We start from the raw sequence: 13,950 nt of genomic DNA, 5'->3' as shown, positions 1-13,950 counted from the left end.
CATTTCCTGTAAAAATACTCAAAGTTGCTTAAAATTGCGTTTTCGGAAGCTCAATTTTAAGAATTTGGACAGGAGAGGAGGAATTGATTTCTGTTTATTTTTCAAAAAAAAAATCAGGTGGAATCCCAGAGTTCCATCCTTTGTTGTAACGTCAATAAACATGACCTAAAATCGCGTTTTAAGACTTCATCTACAAATTTAGGCGGAGCCCCTTGTACCTTTTTTTCCCATAACACCACCAAAGATCGTTTAAAGTTGCAATGATTCAAAGTGGCATTAACTTGGATATTAAAAATATTTTCCTTTTTCAAAACGCATTATTAGCATATCAGAGGAGGCTGAACTCGAAATAATTTCGAGGTATGAAGTAAATACTTACACCATAGCTGCCAAGTGCTCCGTTTTTCCCGGAGTTTCTCCGATTTTTATTGCGTACTCCAAAAATCCGATTTATTCCAAAAAACTCCGATTTTTCGACTTTTCTTCACCTATTGATTTCAGAAGAAATTTCCTTATCCTTAAAGGCAGGAATTATGTACAAACTCAACAAAAGAGAAGACAATTTCTTTTGACAATTCATTTTTGGAAGCATTAGTGTCAGGATAAACACTGAGGGGAGCGCCGATCGGAGAACATCAGTTTTTGATCGAGCATTTCAGCTGCACGCGTGTAAAACATCGCCGCCATGTTTGGTCATTCACAAAATGGAAGTCGACGATGCTAAGCGCCTAAGTTTTCAAAGACGAAGCAGATTTGGGTGTTTTTCTTAACTGAAAAATCATTAAAGTAAAGTAAAATGTGCTACAATTTTTTTTAATCAATATTTTAAATAATTTTCTTGAGAAATGAAAAAAAATCATACTATTTAAAATTTCATCTTATCCTCACTGCTTTGGAAGCTGTTGTGCTAAATATTTTCAATTAAATTGTAGTTTCATGAGGATTTTAAGTTATTTGTGTGCAACAAGTTCAAACATTTCTATCCTAATTTTTGACTTAGTCGCCATATTTGGTCATTTTGTGAGATTTAAGTACTTCAGTCTCTTTTAATGACCTAGTTTCTAAAAACGGAATAAGATGTTTATTGCAATGCAAACTATTGAAAATAATTCAAAATGGGCCTTTTTTTCAGAAAATTCTTAATTATTTTCTTGAAATATGCAAATTTTTTTCTCCAGAATATTATTTTATCTTTATTGTTTTAGATGCTAACTACTAAATACTGATTATATTTCGTCTAAATTATAGTTTTTAAGGATTATTAATTATTTATAATTACTTTCATGCAACTAATTCAAAAATCTATTACCTTAATTTTTTGCGTAGTCGCCATGTTTGGTCATCCGCAAGATGTAAGTAGACGAGATTAATTGCCTAAATTTCCGAAAACAGAATTGGATATTTATCTCAATACAAACGATTAAAAATAACATACAATGGAAAAAAAAATGTTTTTTTTTTTTTAAGGGAAAATTTATCTGTATTTGATCCTCATTGTCTTGGAGGTTTTGCTATAAACTGAAACTGTTTTATTTGAACTGCCGTTTCCTGTTGACTTCTCATTTATTTATTTATTTATTTATTTATTTTTTTTTTTTGCGAAAAGATCAGAAGCCTATTTTAACTTAAATTTTCCGTGTGTAAAAAAGTATTGAATAATACTCTTTTAGAATGTGCAAAGTCTTATTCATTTATTTACTTGTGAAAGTTGTAAAAACTCCCCCCCCCCGTTTGTATTTCAAAATTTAGCGACAGTATTGGCCACTAAAATTTTGGGGTCTAGTAGCCACTTCGAAAATTCCTGAGAATTGACCTTTACTATGAAGTTACATAAGAGCTTTACTTCCAAGCATGATAAGTAAATTGTGTGTTTTATTCTTCAATATGTTCTTATGCAATGTATTTTTAATACACGTATATGCATTAAAAATATTTAAAAAGAGGTTGCAGTTTTATTAAATCAAACATTTATGTTTTTTTACTTTTCAATATGTAGCTACGTAACGATGCTTTTTTTTGGGGGGGTAAAATAACTTCATTTTAATCTTGGTTGTAGTTTTGCTGAAAATCAAACATGAAAATTCAGAAAAGCATTATAATGGTGCTTAATACTTATAGAAGCTTATGGTACAGAAGGAAGGCTTAGCACAGGCCACAATTTCTTGCTCCTATTTTAACCCTCGTTGCTCCTATTTTTTCCCTTCAGTGCTCCTATTTTTTTTATCTTGAGGTTGGCAGCTATGTTACACCATATTCCAAAATTAATATTCACACATTTTTTTTTTTGTATAAATTAATGACAAACGTATTTTTTTTTCATTTTATATTTGTTTACAAAACCTTCCTCCAGGTGTTAACTATATTTTCTCTGAACGCCAGAGCATAGAGGCGCTCACAAGACATTTGCACGACGGCGCCGATCAGGCTTGGCGCGGCCCTGTATAGATTCTTTCCAACCCTAATGGACTTAAGAAGCATTTTTCAACAATTATTTTGGACAATTTACTTAAATTTGGGTTCATCTCTACCAGTTCTTAAAATTTTTCTACCTCATTTACTTTGGTTACTTTTTAGTTGGTCAAGCATTCTATATTCCTTTAAAATATTACATACCGTAGATTGTAAAACGTACATTTGAGTTGAGTTGGATTGTTATTTTTTCTAAATTTAAATAATGATACAATACTTTTTTTTTTTTTTTTTCCTATTTATCACCTTGACGACCCATTTAGAGCAATACAAGGGTTTTAAAAGTGCTTAAAATTATTTGGGCGCCAAGCTTCATACCTGTGACTAACTATCGGTTAACAGGTATGAAAATATTTTCTCTACTTTTTAAAATTTACATTGAATGAATAGATTATTTTAATTTTTTGATATCATATAAAGAATCAATATAATTTTTCAATGTGTGAATGATCCATAAGTTGTTAAAATAATGTTGCAAAATTGTTGAAATTGGTTTACCCATTCATGAATAACATGTTTTACTCTTTAATTTGAATGCATTCATTTTTCCTGACTCAGGGACAAGTTTTGTTCAAACAGTTCTGATATTCTATAATTTTGAATTTGGGTTGTAATAGTTAAAAAAAAAATTGAAATGTATTTTGAACAGATTAAATGTCTTAAATATTTTTAAGATAATATAATTACTTGTAGTTTAGGGCCTTAAGTCCGCCAACCGTGGACTTGGATAAATTTCGGATCACTACCGAAAATCTCAACATGGCAGAGTAAAAACATCGAGTGATCACCTTCCTGAATTTTACCGATTTTAGTACCACCCTTTTAATTAAATACTAAAAGAATAAATACTGCCACATTTGGGCAAATTTTCTATTACCCTCCTGTTAATTAATCACTTTAATTACAATAAAAACCTTGACAATGTAAAAAATGCAAGAAACACCAAATTCTGAATTTGTCAATTTTTGCATAGTTCATCACTTGGAAATGAGTTTCTTAAAAAAAATGTATGTAAGTAAATGGTATGAGAAGTTAATTAAGAAATTTTTATTGATATCAGTTCAGATTAAAATCAGCAAGCAGCATAATATACAAATTGCAGAAACTTACTTATTTCAAAATTCAAGATTGTAAAAATAAAACCATTTCAAAAGCAAGATTTAAAATTGGACACATATCTGATCATTTTTGAAACATGTTTGTTGCATGTCCTTTTCCTTCATTTAAAATAGTTAATTTTATTCAAAACATGATAAAACCTCATAAAAATATATAAAAAAAAGAAAATAGAAGAAAAAACCTCATGTGCCACACTAGTCCTATCTGCTGCATCAGCAATTTTTTAATTGCTTTCTCAAAAGCGCCTTGGGGCTAATGCCCAAAAATAGGGTGTGTTCAGAGGGAAATACAGTTGGCTCTCTGTTTAACGACTTTCAAGAGACCACAAAAAATCTTCCTTAAGTAGAAAGCGTCCTTTTATAGAATGCTTTTAACACTATAGTGAACCATCTGGGACCGTGAAAAGTAGTCTTTAAATAAAAAAAGTCGTTAAAACAGAGAGCCTACTGTATTATTGAGAAGTAAAATAAGCATGGTGCTTACTGAAGCTGTTATGTGGAAAAAAAACCTTTTGGATTTTGATAAGTTCTCATTATCAAAAATCTCATGAATTTTTCTTATTTTTACTTATATTTAAAATTGTCAAATAAGTTGTGAATGATTGTAGACTGAAATTGTTGTTACAAGCATATCATTGCTTGGGAATACTTTCAATAAATTTTTATTTCAAGGATCTCCGTGAGAAAGAGCTGGTAAAAGCCCTTTTGGCCTGTGAGGAGAGGACCTCAGTGACGACCAGCTGGCGCCTTCATGCAGACTTCCTATCTCGTCTCTCTTGCCTGCCCTCTTCTCTATCCTCGGAAGTTGTCTTCACCACATTTGTACCGCTGCTTTTGCTTAAGATGCACACTGCGGTGAGTTTCGTTTTGCTGTTTTGTGTCAGAAAAAGCTCCAGACTAACATAATATAAACGTGGACAACACATAAACGTAAACTCATCAGAGCATGAAAAAAATCTTCCATTAAAAAAAAGTTACATTAAGTTGTAAGCAGGGATAAGAGAGTGAAGAATTATTTGAAAATGTAGTATTTATGTATAAAATTACTTCATTTAAATCCTTCCTTCGTGCTCTGGTTAACATTATGAGATGATAATTCTCAATTTATTTCTCCTACTTGTGATACTAGACGCAACACAAGCTCAAAAAATTCAACAAAAAATATCTATTTATTCTTATGTGTATATATTTTATTTATTATTTTACTTACCATGTAACAGCACTATAAGTTATATGTAAAATGTAATTGGGCATAATTTGTCTGTTTGAAATTTTCCCTTTTTTTTACAATTTTGTTGGATGAAAAATAGTCACTTTTGTTATTGTTTTCTTACAAACTATGCAATTGTTAAGGGGTTGAAGGTAGCTCAAATGTAGGAAATCAAAACAGAAACTTCTAATTAGGAAAATAAATCATATTATTCACTGGTTAATTTTAAATGAGTTCTGCAACCAAGCTCATTGCCTCTCATTCACATAATATGTACAAAAAAATAACCTTAATAGTTATTGGACATTTAAAAATACCAACCTTCATCTAACAATCACTTGAAACGATTTCTGGATAATATTTTGGGGAATCACTCAGTGTGTGTCATCTGACACTACTGTGCATGATCAATAGTGCAGTTAAGAATTCACATAAGCAACATCAACTTTCAACATTCCCTAATGTGTCAATAATTGCTTTTTTGATACCACATGCAACTGCTTTCTTAATCATCATGAAAATTTTTATGCCCACTTTGAAATGCTCACATAAGTAGCTCATTGGTCCAAAGCATAGTTTAAGGTGTAAAACATGTTTAACAATTTCTAAGAAACATGGAATGGCTTTTTAAAAGACTTTTTCTTTGCAGCGTCCTGTGCCTTGCAGAACGGCAGCTGTTTACAGCCTGTTAGTCATTCTGAGACACACTCCCAGCCTGGAGAGGAGGAAAGGTATCATCAACGAACTTATCGGAGGTACGTTTGTTCTTTTTTATTGTAAATATATCTGTACTTCATGACTAGTCCAGAAATGGCCATTTACAGGTTTTGGATAATAAAAATTATACACTATTATTTTTATCACTTGGACATAAGCAAGAAAGAATATTCATGTAATTTTCTTCCCTCTCTAGAGCTCTGTTATGCAAAGAGTTGTCACAAGAGGATGTTGTTCATCCGAGTCTGTGAACTGGTGATGGAACTGTTCTCCAAGATCTTCTTTAAGATCCATTTCTTCCTACCACTGCTCGATCTTTCTGGTGAGTGTCCTTGTTGCACAAATTTTTATTCCTTCTCTTAGTTGTGCCACATCAATTTGAATTTCCTCAGGTTCACTCGTGCTGACTTCATAGGGCTTGAGGAGTGTCCCCCCCTTCTCCAATAATTTGTGTGTAGGTGTGTCTTTTTTTAGTGGAAGTCGCCAGTGCTTAACTTGAGGAAGAGTTACTTTTTGCTTGCGTGTCAATGAGAATTGCTAAATTTTTAGGAATTTGTAGGCATTTATGAAATTCTTAAATATCAAACCAAAGACCCTATTTAATTTACTAAAAGATGTTCTTGTGTGCCTAAACATGCCCTTTCCGGATCTAAGAGGACTGCTTAGAGCAGAAGTTCCCAAACTTCAGACCTCACCAGACCCCCCCCCCCACGGCTTGCATGGCTCCCCACAAAATGGAACTGTAAAAATGTCCCTTAAGACAAGGAACATGGTCTAATTGAACCATAAAATTCGCATACCAGTTTTTAGATTCTTATATCTTGAAAACCCTATGTCACGTATTGCTGGTTTATGCAAATTATACTCGTCAGAAAATAAATGAAATGGCATTTTCTGGGTACAAGTGAAGGAAAATTTTCTGAGGGATCACCGGGAAAAATTCTATGCCCCCTAGACCCCCCCCCCCCCCGGTAAAGTCCAGCCACTTCAATAGTTTTTGCAAGTTGGCGCCGTTGGTCTTCAGGTGATCGCTCATGTTCCTCAACGGAAAAAAAATGTATTGTCCAAAGCAAGTATGACATTACTGTATGAGACAATGTCTGAAACTTGAAATAAACCTTGAATGAGCATTTTGATGGTTAAAATGTATCTTTTACTATACTTGTTAAATCTTTCAAACTTGGTAGAAGACTCCTGAATTCTTGGCTGTTCTTTATATCTTTATTTATAATCTCTTTCTCTCTTAACCCTTTTTATTTTTCATAGAAGTAATCGAATTTGTGTTGTCATATTTTCTATTACTTAAAAAATAAGAGTGAAGGCTGTTATTTTCACACAGTATAGTACAGCAAAAAATAATTTTAAAAGTGAAGTTCTGGTGACCTTTTTACATGATAGCATAAAAAGCAAATAAATATACAAAATTACATAGGAAATAGACTTTAAAACAAATTTTTTTTTTTTACCTTCCATAGTAGAATTGCAATTTTTAATTTTTGCTCCACTTTGCAGTATGTTTCGTTGTTTACATCTTAAAGAGGGTTGCTCTCGGAAATAACCTAAAAAACTTGGTGAAATCAAAAAGTCGGGGAATTTTTTTAGGAATTGAAAAGGTGGGAGAAGAGTCTGGATTTTCATTTATTGTACGTATTTCTTACTTTGGTGTGTAAAGCTGGAAATAGAACTTGTGTTGTAGTTGGAAAAAAATATTTGAGGAGACAACACACCTTTTTATAGGATAGATGTTATAGTTGACAAACTTTTGTGTAGCCAATTTAGTTGTCTAGATTATTTATGCCACCTTTAACTCAAAAAAGCACACAGTTATTTTTTTAAAAATAGTTTGAAACCAATTTACAATGAATATGCATTATTTTTACAATAATAAAACAAATAATTGGGGAAATAACATTCTCCTGCATTCTTCCACCCTCAACTACAGCAATGGTAAGACCCTGTTAAACATCACGCAAGTTTAAGATCTTCAAAGTTAACTCTGGTGTAACGTACTGACTGTATTTCATAATTTTCTAGCCGACCCTGTTCCAAATATCCGCCTGCGACTCTGCTCCGTTTTGCCCTCCCTCAAAGGGTTGCTGCAACTACCAAAAGACGGCAGCCTGCTGCAACAATTGGAATCTTGTATCAAGAAACTTATGACTGGGGAAAAAGATCTGGATGTTATCTTTGCAGTTCGTGAGGTGAGATGCTGACATTCTTAGACAATTCTCTACAGTCATTTTACAAGGACATGATATACTGCCATGGGCTGGTAAAAGGCAATAACTGCAAATTGTTCAATTTTAGTTTTTTTGCATTTTTGTCATCAATTTTACATTAACTTTTTCGTACAAGCTTGCTTATTTCGTATTTACTGAAAATAAAACATCTGATTCCTGACATTTCATCTTAGTATGGAAGATTAGGCTTTGTTAGTTTTCATAAAGAATGAAAAAAAAGCTATCGTATTTAACTTAAGAATTGTTAAAAAATTAAGGTAGTATAGTCAGTCTTTCTTTTACTTAACTGTGCAAAATGCTTCAAAAAAAGAAAAAGAAAGTATCAAAAATGCAACTTGTTTTCATGCTTAATTTTAAACTTTATTTTTAAATCAAAAGCTTAGGCTTTGTTAGTTTGCCAAAAGGGTTAATAAGCTATCATATTTAACTAAAGAGTAGTCAAAAAACTTAGTCATAACCGAAAATATGTACAATGCTTAAAATAACTTGATAATTTGATGGTAGTTCTATTCTATTTTAATAGACCAACATTTTTTGTGCATGAAGTGAGCTTAAGCATCTTCAAGTGTTCAATGTCTGCATTGCGTGAACTGAGGTCATATAGATGAAGGGTTAAATATTGGTGGTTGTTTACCAGGATTCATAGTCTAAAAAATTCTTAAGTTTCAAGACATTTGTTTTCAATCTGAGAAATCCGAGTTAACAGCCGAAAATACTAAAAATTTCATTGTAAAACTTGTCAAATTAAGTTTTAAGATAATGAAAACTGTTTACTTTATTGCTCTTTCAACTTGACGCTATTTTCAGAAATAAGAGAAGGCAATTGTTTTGTAATTAATTCCAGATTCTGCCATATATTGTTTTTTTCCCCCTATTATTATTTGTTTATTTATTTAAAGCTTCAGCTTCCTAAAAAAATCCAAAATAAATAAATAAATACACAAATGTAAGATTTAGATCTTAAGAGGTAAAGAAAAGAGCTTCAGTAGTTATTGTTGTTCATTAGCAGCAATGGAAGCATGCAATCAACTTGACCATTCTCTATGACTAATGATCATACATTTTATCAGATATTTTTGTGTGTATTATATTTTTGTGAAAATAGTGAAAACAATTACTTATTTTTTATGAGGTTTCATCTTTCTGAATCAGATAAAAAATACTTGTGCTTAGAGATGCAAAATTTCTGGCAATTTTGAGGTGGTGTAGAAAAAAATCAGGTTTCTTTTAGGAGGGGGGTGGAATAATTGATTTTTTACAAATTAAAATGTAATTTTCAAAAAGTTATAGTCTAACTAAAAAAGCAAAGTGTTAAATATTTAAAATTACATACAATCCAAATTTTTTTAACAGAAAAATGCATAGAACTTGTCTATTAAAATGCCAGTCTGTTGTCTAACTAACAGTAGCTTTCCTTGTTCAAAGCATCAAAAATTACCTAAATTAGTCAAAAATATTTGTTCCAATAACTTTACCAATGTACTATAAAAAACATAAACTTATATTGAATGCATTTATTTTGCTTTTATTTTAAAACTTTTTCTTTCTAGGCTATTGAAAAATTGGATAAAATAGAAGTGGCAACTGATGTGGTAAGGATTTTTATTATTATTATTTACTGCAAAGAAAATTTTTTTTAATTATTATCATTCTTTATTTTATTTATTTACTAGCTGCGTTGCCCAACTTTGCACGGTCTACCTCGAAAATAAAAGTTTTGTCAAATGACGCATGTTCAATAATCAAGCTTTAATTAGAGAAAAAAAAATTACTACAAAATTTCCTGTCAAAATCATCATTCTCAAAAAAAGAAATCGGCAAATCAAAAGTTCCCGAAAAAACTAAACGCAACCTTTCATAAATACAACTAAAATCCTATAAAAAAAGAAATAAGATAAATTGCCGAATAATAATCAAAAAGGGAAATTTTTACCTCAAAATAAAAATAAAAGAGAAAAAAAAGGGGGGGCAACCGTCTTTCGATTCCATTAGGCTTAGCACTGTTTTTAATTTTTTCCTGTGATTTCACAGCCTTTTTTTTTTTTTTAAACTTGAAGGAGATGAAAGAACTCTTTGGGTTTTTTCGGGAATTTTCAAATGGCACCAAAATCGAACTGATCGGATAAGTATTTTGGGTACAAAGAGCCATTTTAGGCCATTTTTGGGCTTTAAAATTAAAATTTGAACAGTTTGGTTTGTTTTTAGCGTTTGAAAATCCCCCTATGTTCTTCCTCTCTACGCTTCCAAGGACCTCCCTGCCAAATTTGGTCAAGATCTGACGTAAACTGGATTTGTTTAGGGAACATAGACACACACATATAAATATATTCTTTGTTTTATTTATATATATTTAATACTTTTCTTCTTGCTTTTCTCTCAATCCCAAAGAACGAGGGTTTCTTTTTCTGATTCATATTGAATACTAATTAAACTTATGCTATCAGTCATTAGCTATTAGAGTGATGGGTTTATTTAAAAGCAAACTCGAGCAAATTTATTTTACTGCAGAAATCTGAGAACTGTGATCTTTTCAACTCGAATATCTAGAATACAAATGTAAAATTCCAAACTTAACTTGATTTGCTTCTTCCGCATCTTTCCTTTACTTTAAACTTCTGGAAATTTTAAATGTGTGGGGAAAAAATAGCAGAATTAACAATTATTTTTACACAAGGTACAAATAGACAAATAGTAATGTATTTTCAGATGCAAAATGCAATAAAACTACTTAAAATCCAGTTCTATCGCTATTTAATATGCTTTTTCATTTCTTTCATGTCAATCCAAATCAGCGCCACTTCCAATAAATTTAACTGCATCTCTTATCGCAGTCTACTGAAATTATTGCAATGTGAATATGAGTTCAATATCTTAGGCATTTTTATTTTGTCCGAAAACGTGCACAATAAGGTAAAAATATTGTATTGTTAACTGGTTGTTTAGGCTGATTTTTATGGATTTCAGTGCTCTCTCTGTTAACCTATAATATAGGTTAAACCTATAATAATAACCTATAATATACCCGAAAGATAATATTTCTGCAGGTGTTGAGTAATGTACCAACCTTTGCCATAATCTATTGTAAAGCAAAATCTGTGCCAATGTGGCTATCTTATCTCAGGAAAAATTGTCTTCCTGAATTTGGTTGAAATTAGTGAAAAGAGTGATGTTTCTAGTTTATTAATTAGTATCCATAAACATTTTGAAATTTTCCAATTTGTAGCGAGAAGATTTTAATCTATCATGTTTGTCTGCATTTTTATGTGTCCCTTTATTGCAGATCTCCAAGAGATCCTCGTGTTTTGAAATAGCACTTGACAGGAAAGACCGCCTCAAAGAAGATGAAGAACGGCGACAATTAGAGAAGGTCAGTTACATGCTTTGCGTGAAGGCAGGAAAGGATCATGAGGGTCATGACCCCACCCTCCTAAACCATCGACAATAATATTGTCCACATTGTATACAAACCCTTTATGAACAAAATCTTCATAATGGACATTTACCTCCTTTTTTAGTTGCAATCCGATGTTCTAAAAGGGCTCTTTACATGCTTTTTTATGACAAATCAATATTAATTTCAATGCAGACTGAAGTCATGTGATAAATTGGCACTAAAGTTTTACAGTGGCTAGCTTTTTGTTGCCGTTGATGAAAATGAGATGCGAAATCTGGTGTCAGTTTGGCAATATTTAGCAATATTCCCATAGAAAAAACGGTGAAATTGTTTTCCACCACCGTCGACCATCCCCTGCAGGTGCTGCTCCTGTAGTGCTGGTTATCTATCAGCAGCACTGTCCACCATAATCCGCCCCTCCTGGGCGAATGCATCCATATCCTACACTGACGCACCTACATACAGACACACACACAACCATGCCTACATACACATGCTTATATACACACACACTCGTGATTGCAAAAAACATAATTTGAATTCAAGTTGTCAAAAAAGCTTTTTTTTATATAAGTTTGTAACAAATTAAAGGCATGATTATTTTAAATGTTTTTCTGATTACTTAAGGCATTAATATATTGTATTTTTGTTATTTTTAACTGTCACATTTAAGTTTTGTCATTACAATTTCGCATCTCTGGTGCCGACAAAAACATCAAATTTCTTGACACTTGAAAGTGCTATTTTTTATGTTTATCATACTTTTATAGATATAGGAAAGTAAAAAATTATACACTTCTACATGTGGGCGCATTCATGAGTACTTGCACCCATTCTTAAGAGTTATTAAGAAATGTTGATTATTATTGAGGTATAAAGAAATAGTGTGATAATTTTTTGTGCTATATTAATATACTTCAAAAAAAAAAAAAAAATACTGGAGCAAAATATAAATCCAAACTATTTACTTAGATTTTTCTTAAATAGTTCCAACAACTCATACACTTATCTATTTTCCTGCATTTTGTATAATGTATGTTTTTGCAATGATATTAACATTCGAGTAAGATTTTGTAAAGTATTATGGCATTTACTTCAAGTTTCATTGGTATAGTGATTTCTTTTGTATCATTTTAGGAATTCAGTTCCAAACTCCAGAAGACTAATGGTGTATCAAAGCCCTCTACAGGCACCAGTGGCAAAGGAGGAAAAATACCTATATTAAAAAGTAATGTTTCTCTTTTGTGTGTGTGTGTATGATGCAGTTAAGAACTTTCAACAAACCTTCCCCTTAAAAACTGAAAGGACTAAATTTCTCTCAAAATTGTATAAAAGTCAAGCTTGCTTGATTTTCTCTTTTCATTTTAGTGCTCAATTTCAGCACTGTGAAAATAATGCGAACCGTCAAGATAATACTGAACAATATTGTGTTTATACTTTTAAATATGAGGGTTAGATTTTTAATGATAGCAGCTACTATTTACGTCTAATGCAAAAGTGATACATGCCACTCAGTTTTAAACTTTCAGCATCATGTAAAATCCATTTCCTAAGATGTGGAAGTCGTAAGCTGTACCAGCGTCTGTTCTGTAGATAGTTCAAATAAAATGGCCTAATACTGCCACAACTATCTCTGAAACAGATCCAAAGCAAATTCCAGGAACGTGGTTCTTCATTTTAGGATTTAAGTCAAATTCACCAGGCTTATTTATGGGAACAAAAGACTAGTTGTTCTAATATTATTATAATATATTTTGAATATATCAATAAACATCAGACTGTGTGTATGAGTTTTGACTGCAAATTATATTAAAGCTCTAACTATGTAATTTAATATATTATCAGTCAAAAAATGTTCTTAATCTTAACAAAATTCACTATCTCTGACTTCATGGTTTGCAAAGCCAGCTGCATTTTCAAAAACAATATGGTACTTTTGAACTGTGAATACTAATTGTCATTTAAAAGCTTTGAATTACGAGGGAAAGATAAAAAAACAGTTTCAAAATTGAATTTGCCAAAGAATTGTTATGCTTGCTAGTCAGCATAGATAACTTTTTTAGACAGAAAAATTTATTGTTTACTTTTAAAAGTTGCAAGTTTTATTGGGAATTGTGTTATGTAGGTCAGCGTTATACTAGTTTTCAAGTGTACTAATAATTCCAAATTGTTTATAAAAACATACCTCAGGAGTTTGCAGTTCCCAATATAGCTTTGAATTCTAACAGTGACTTCCTGGTTTGTATTGGTACTATTGTTGAATAATTATGTAATTTTTCTCCTGCTTATATTTTTTCCCACCTTTTATCTGTGGTTGTTTTTAATTTTATTATTCAGCATGTTTTATTTCTCATATTATTCTTGTGACTTAGGTGTCAAAAAAGAAAGGAGAACATCCTCACTTGAAATGGACCGTGAATTTTCAAAGGATGATGTCTCAGTTCGGAGCTCCTCTGCCTCTAAAATTCAACCTCCGAAGGGGGGTATTCCAGTTTCTAGGTAAATTTACTTTTCAGCTTAGCTAACAAACCTTCCTCCCCCAAGCCTTTTGACTTGTAAATTATTTCTTGTAATTTACATTTTAATTATTGTTTTTGAAACTTATTGCTTCCATTTTATAAAAACGTATTGTTGCAAAATAGAAATAAGTGGAAAGATTTAGAAGATTAAAATTTAAGAGTCTGATGAAAATTAAACAAAAAAGGGAACTTTAATGATTTTCATTTGCAGTGTCTCTAGTTTATCTTAACACTGAGCTTTAAATGACCGTTAATTTTATATCTGCTTTCAGTGTTTAAAAAA

General features: G+C 31.5%; 1 protein-coding gene across 1 annotated transcript in view; it reads left to right on the top strand.

Moving 5' to 3' along the window:
• LOC129216693 (serine/threonine-protein phosphatase 4 regulatory subunit 4-like) overlaps positions 1 to 13,950 on the top strand; it is a 40,735-nt gene that overhangs the window by 20,735 nt on the left and 6,050 nt on the right. The window contains exons 13-20 of the mRNA XM_054850909.1: positions 4,252 to 4,442; positions 5,447 to 5,552; positions 5,711 to 5,836; positions 7,549 to 7,715; positions 9,305 to 9,346; positions 11,035 to 11,121; positions 12,286 to 12,376; positions 13,521 to 13,647. Coding sequence (XP_054706884.1) covers positions 4,252 to 4,442; positions 5,447 to 5,552; positions 5,711 to 5,836; positions 7,549 to 7,715; positions 9,305 to 9,346; positions 11,035 to 11,121; positions 12,286 to 12,376; positions 13,521 to 13,647 — 937 coding nt within the window. The remainder of the gene's footprint in view (positions 1 to 4,251; positions 4,443 to 5,446; positions 5,553 to 5,710; positions 5,837 to 7,548; positions 7,716 to 9,304; positions 9,347 to 11,034; positions 11,122 to 12,285; positions 12,377 to 13,520; positions 13,648 to 13,950) is intronic.

Source organism: Uloborus diversus, chromosome 2, assembly GCF_026930045.1.
Source record: "Uloborus diversus isolate 005 chromosome 2, Udiv.v.3.1, whole genome shotgun sequence".
NCBI classification, from domain to species: Eukaryota; Metazoa; Arthropoda; class Arachnida; order Araneae; family Uloboridae; genus Uloborus; species Uloborus diversus.
The sequence above is the reverse complement of the archived record's forward strand: the minus strand, read 5'-3'. Positions and strand labels throughout refer to the sequence as shown.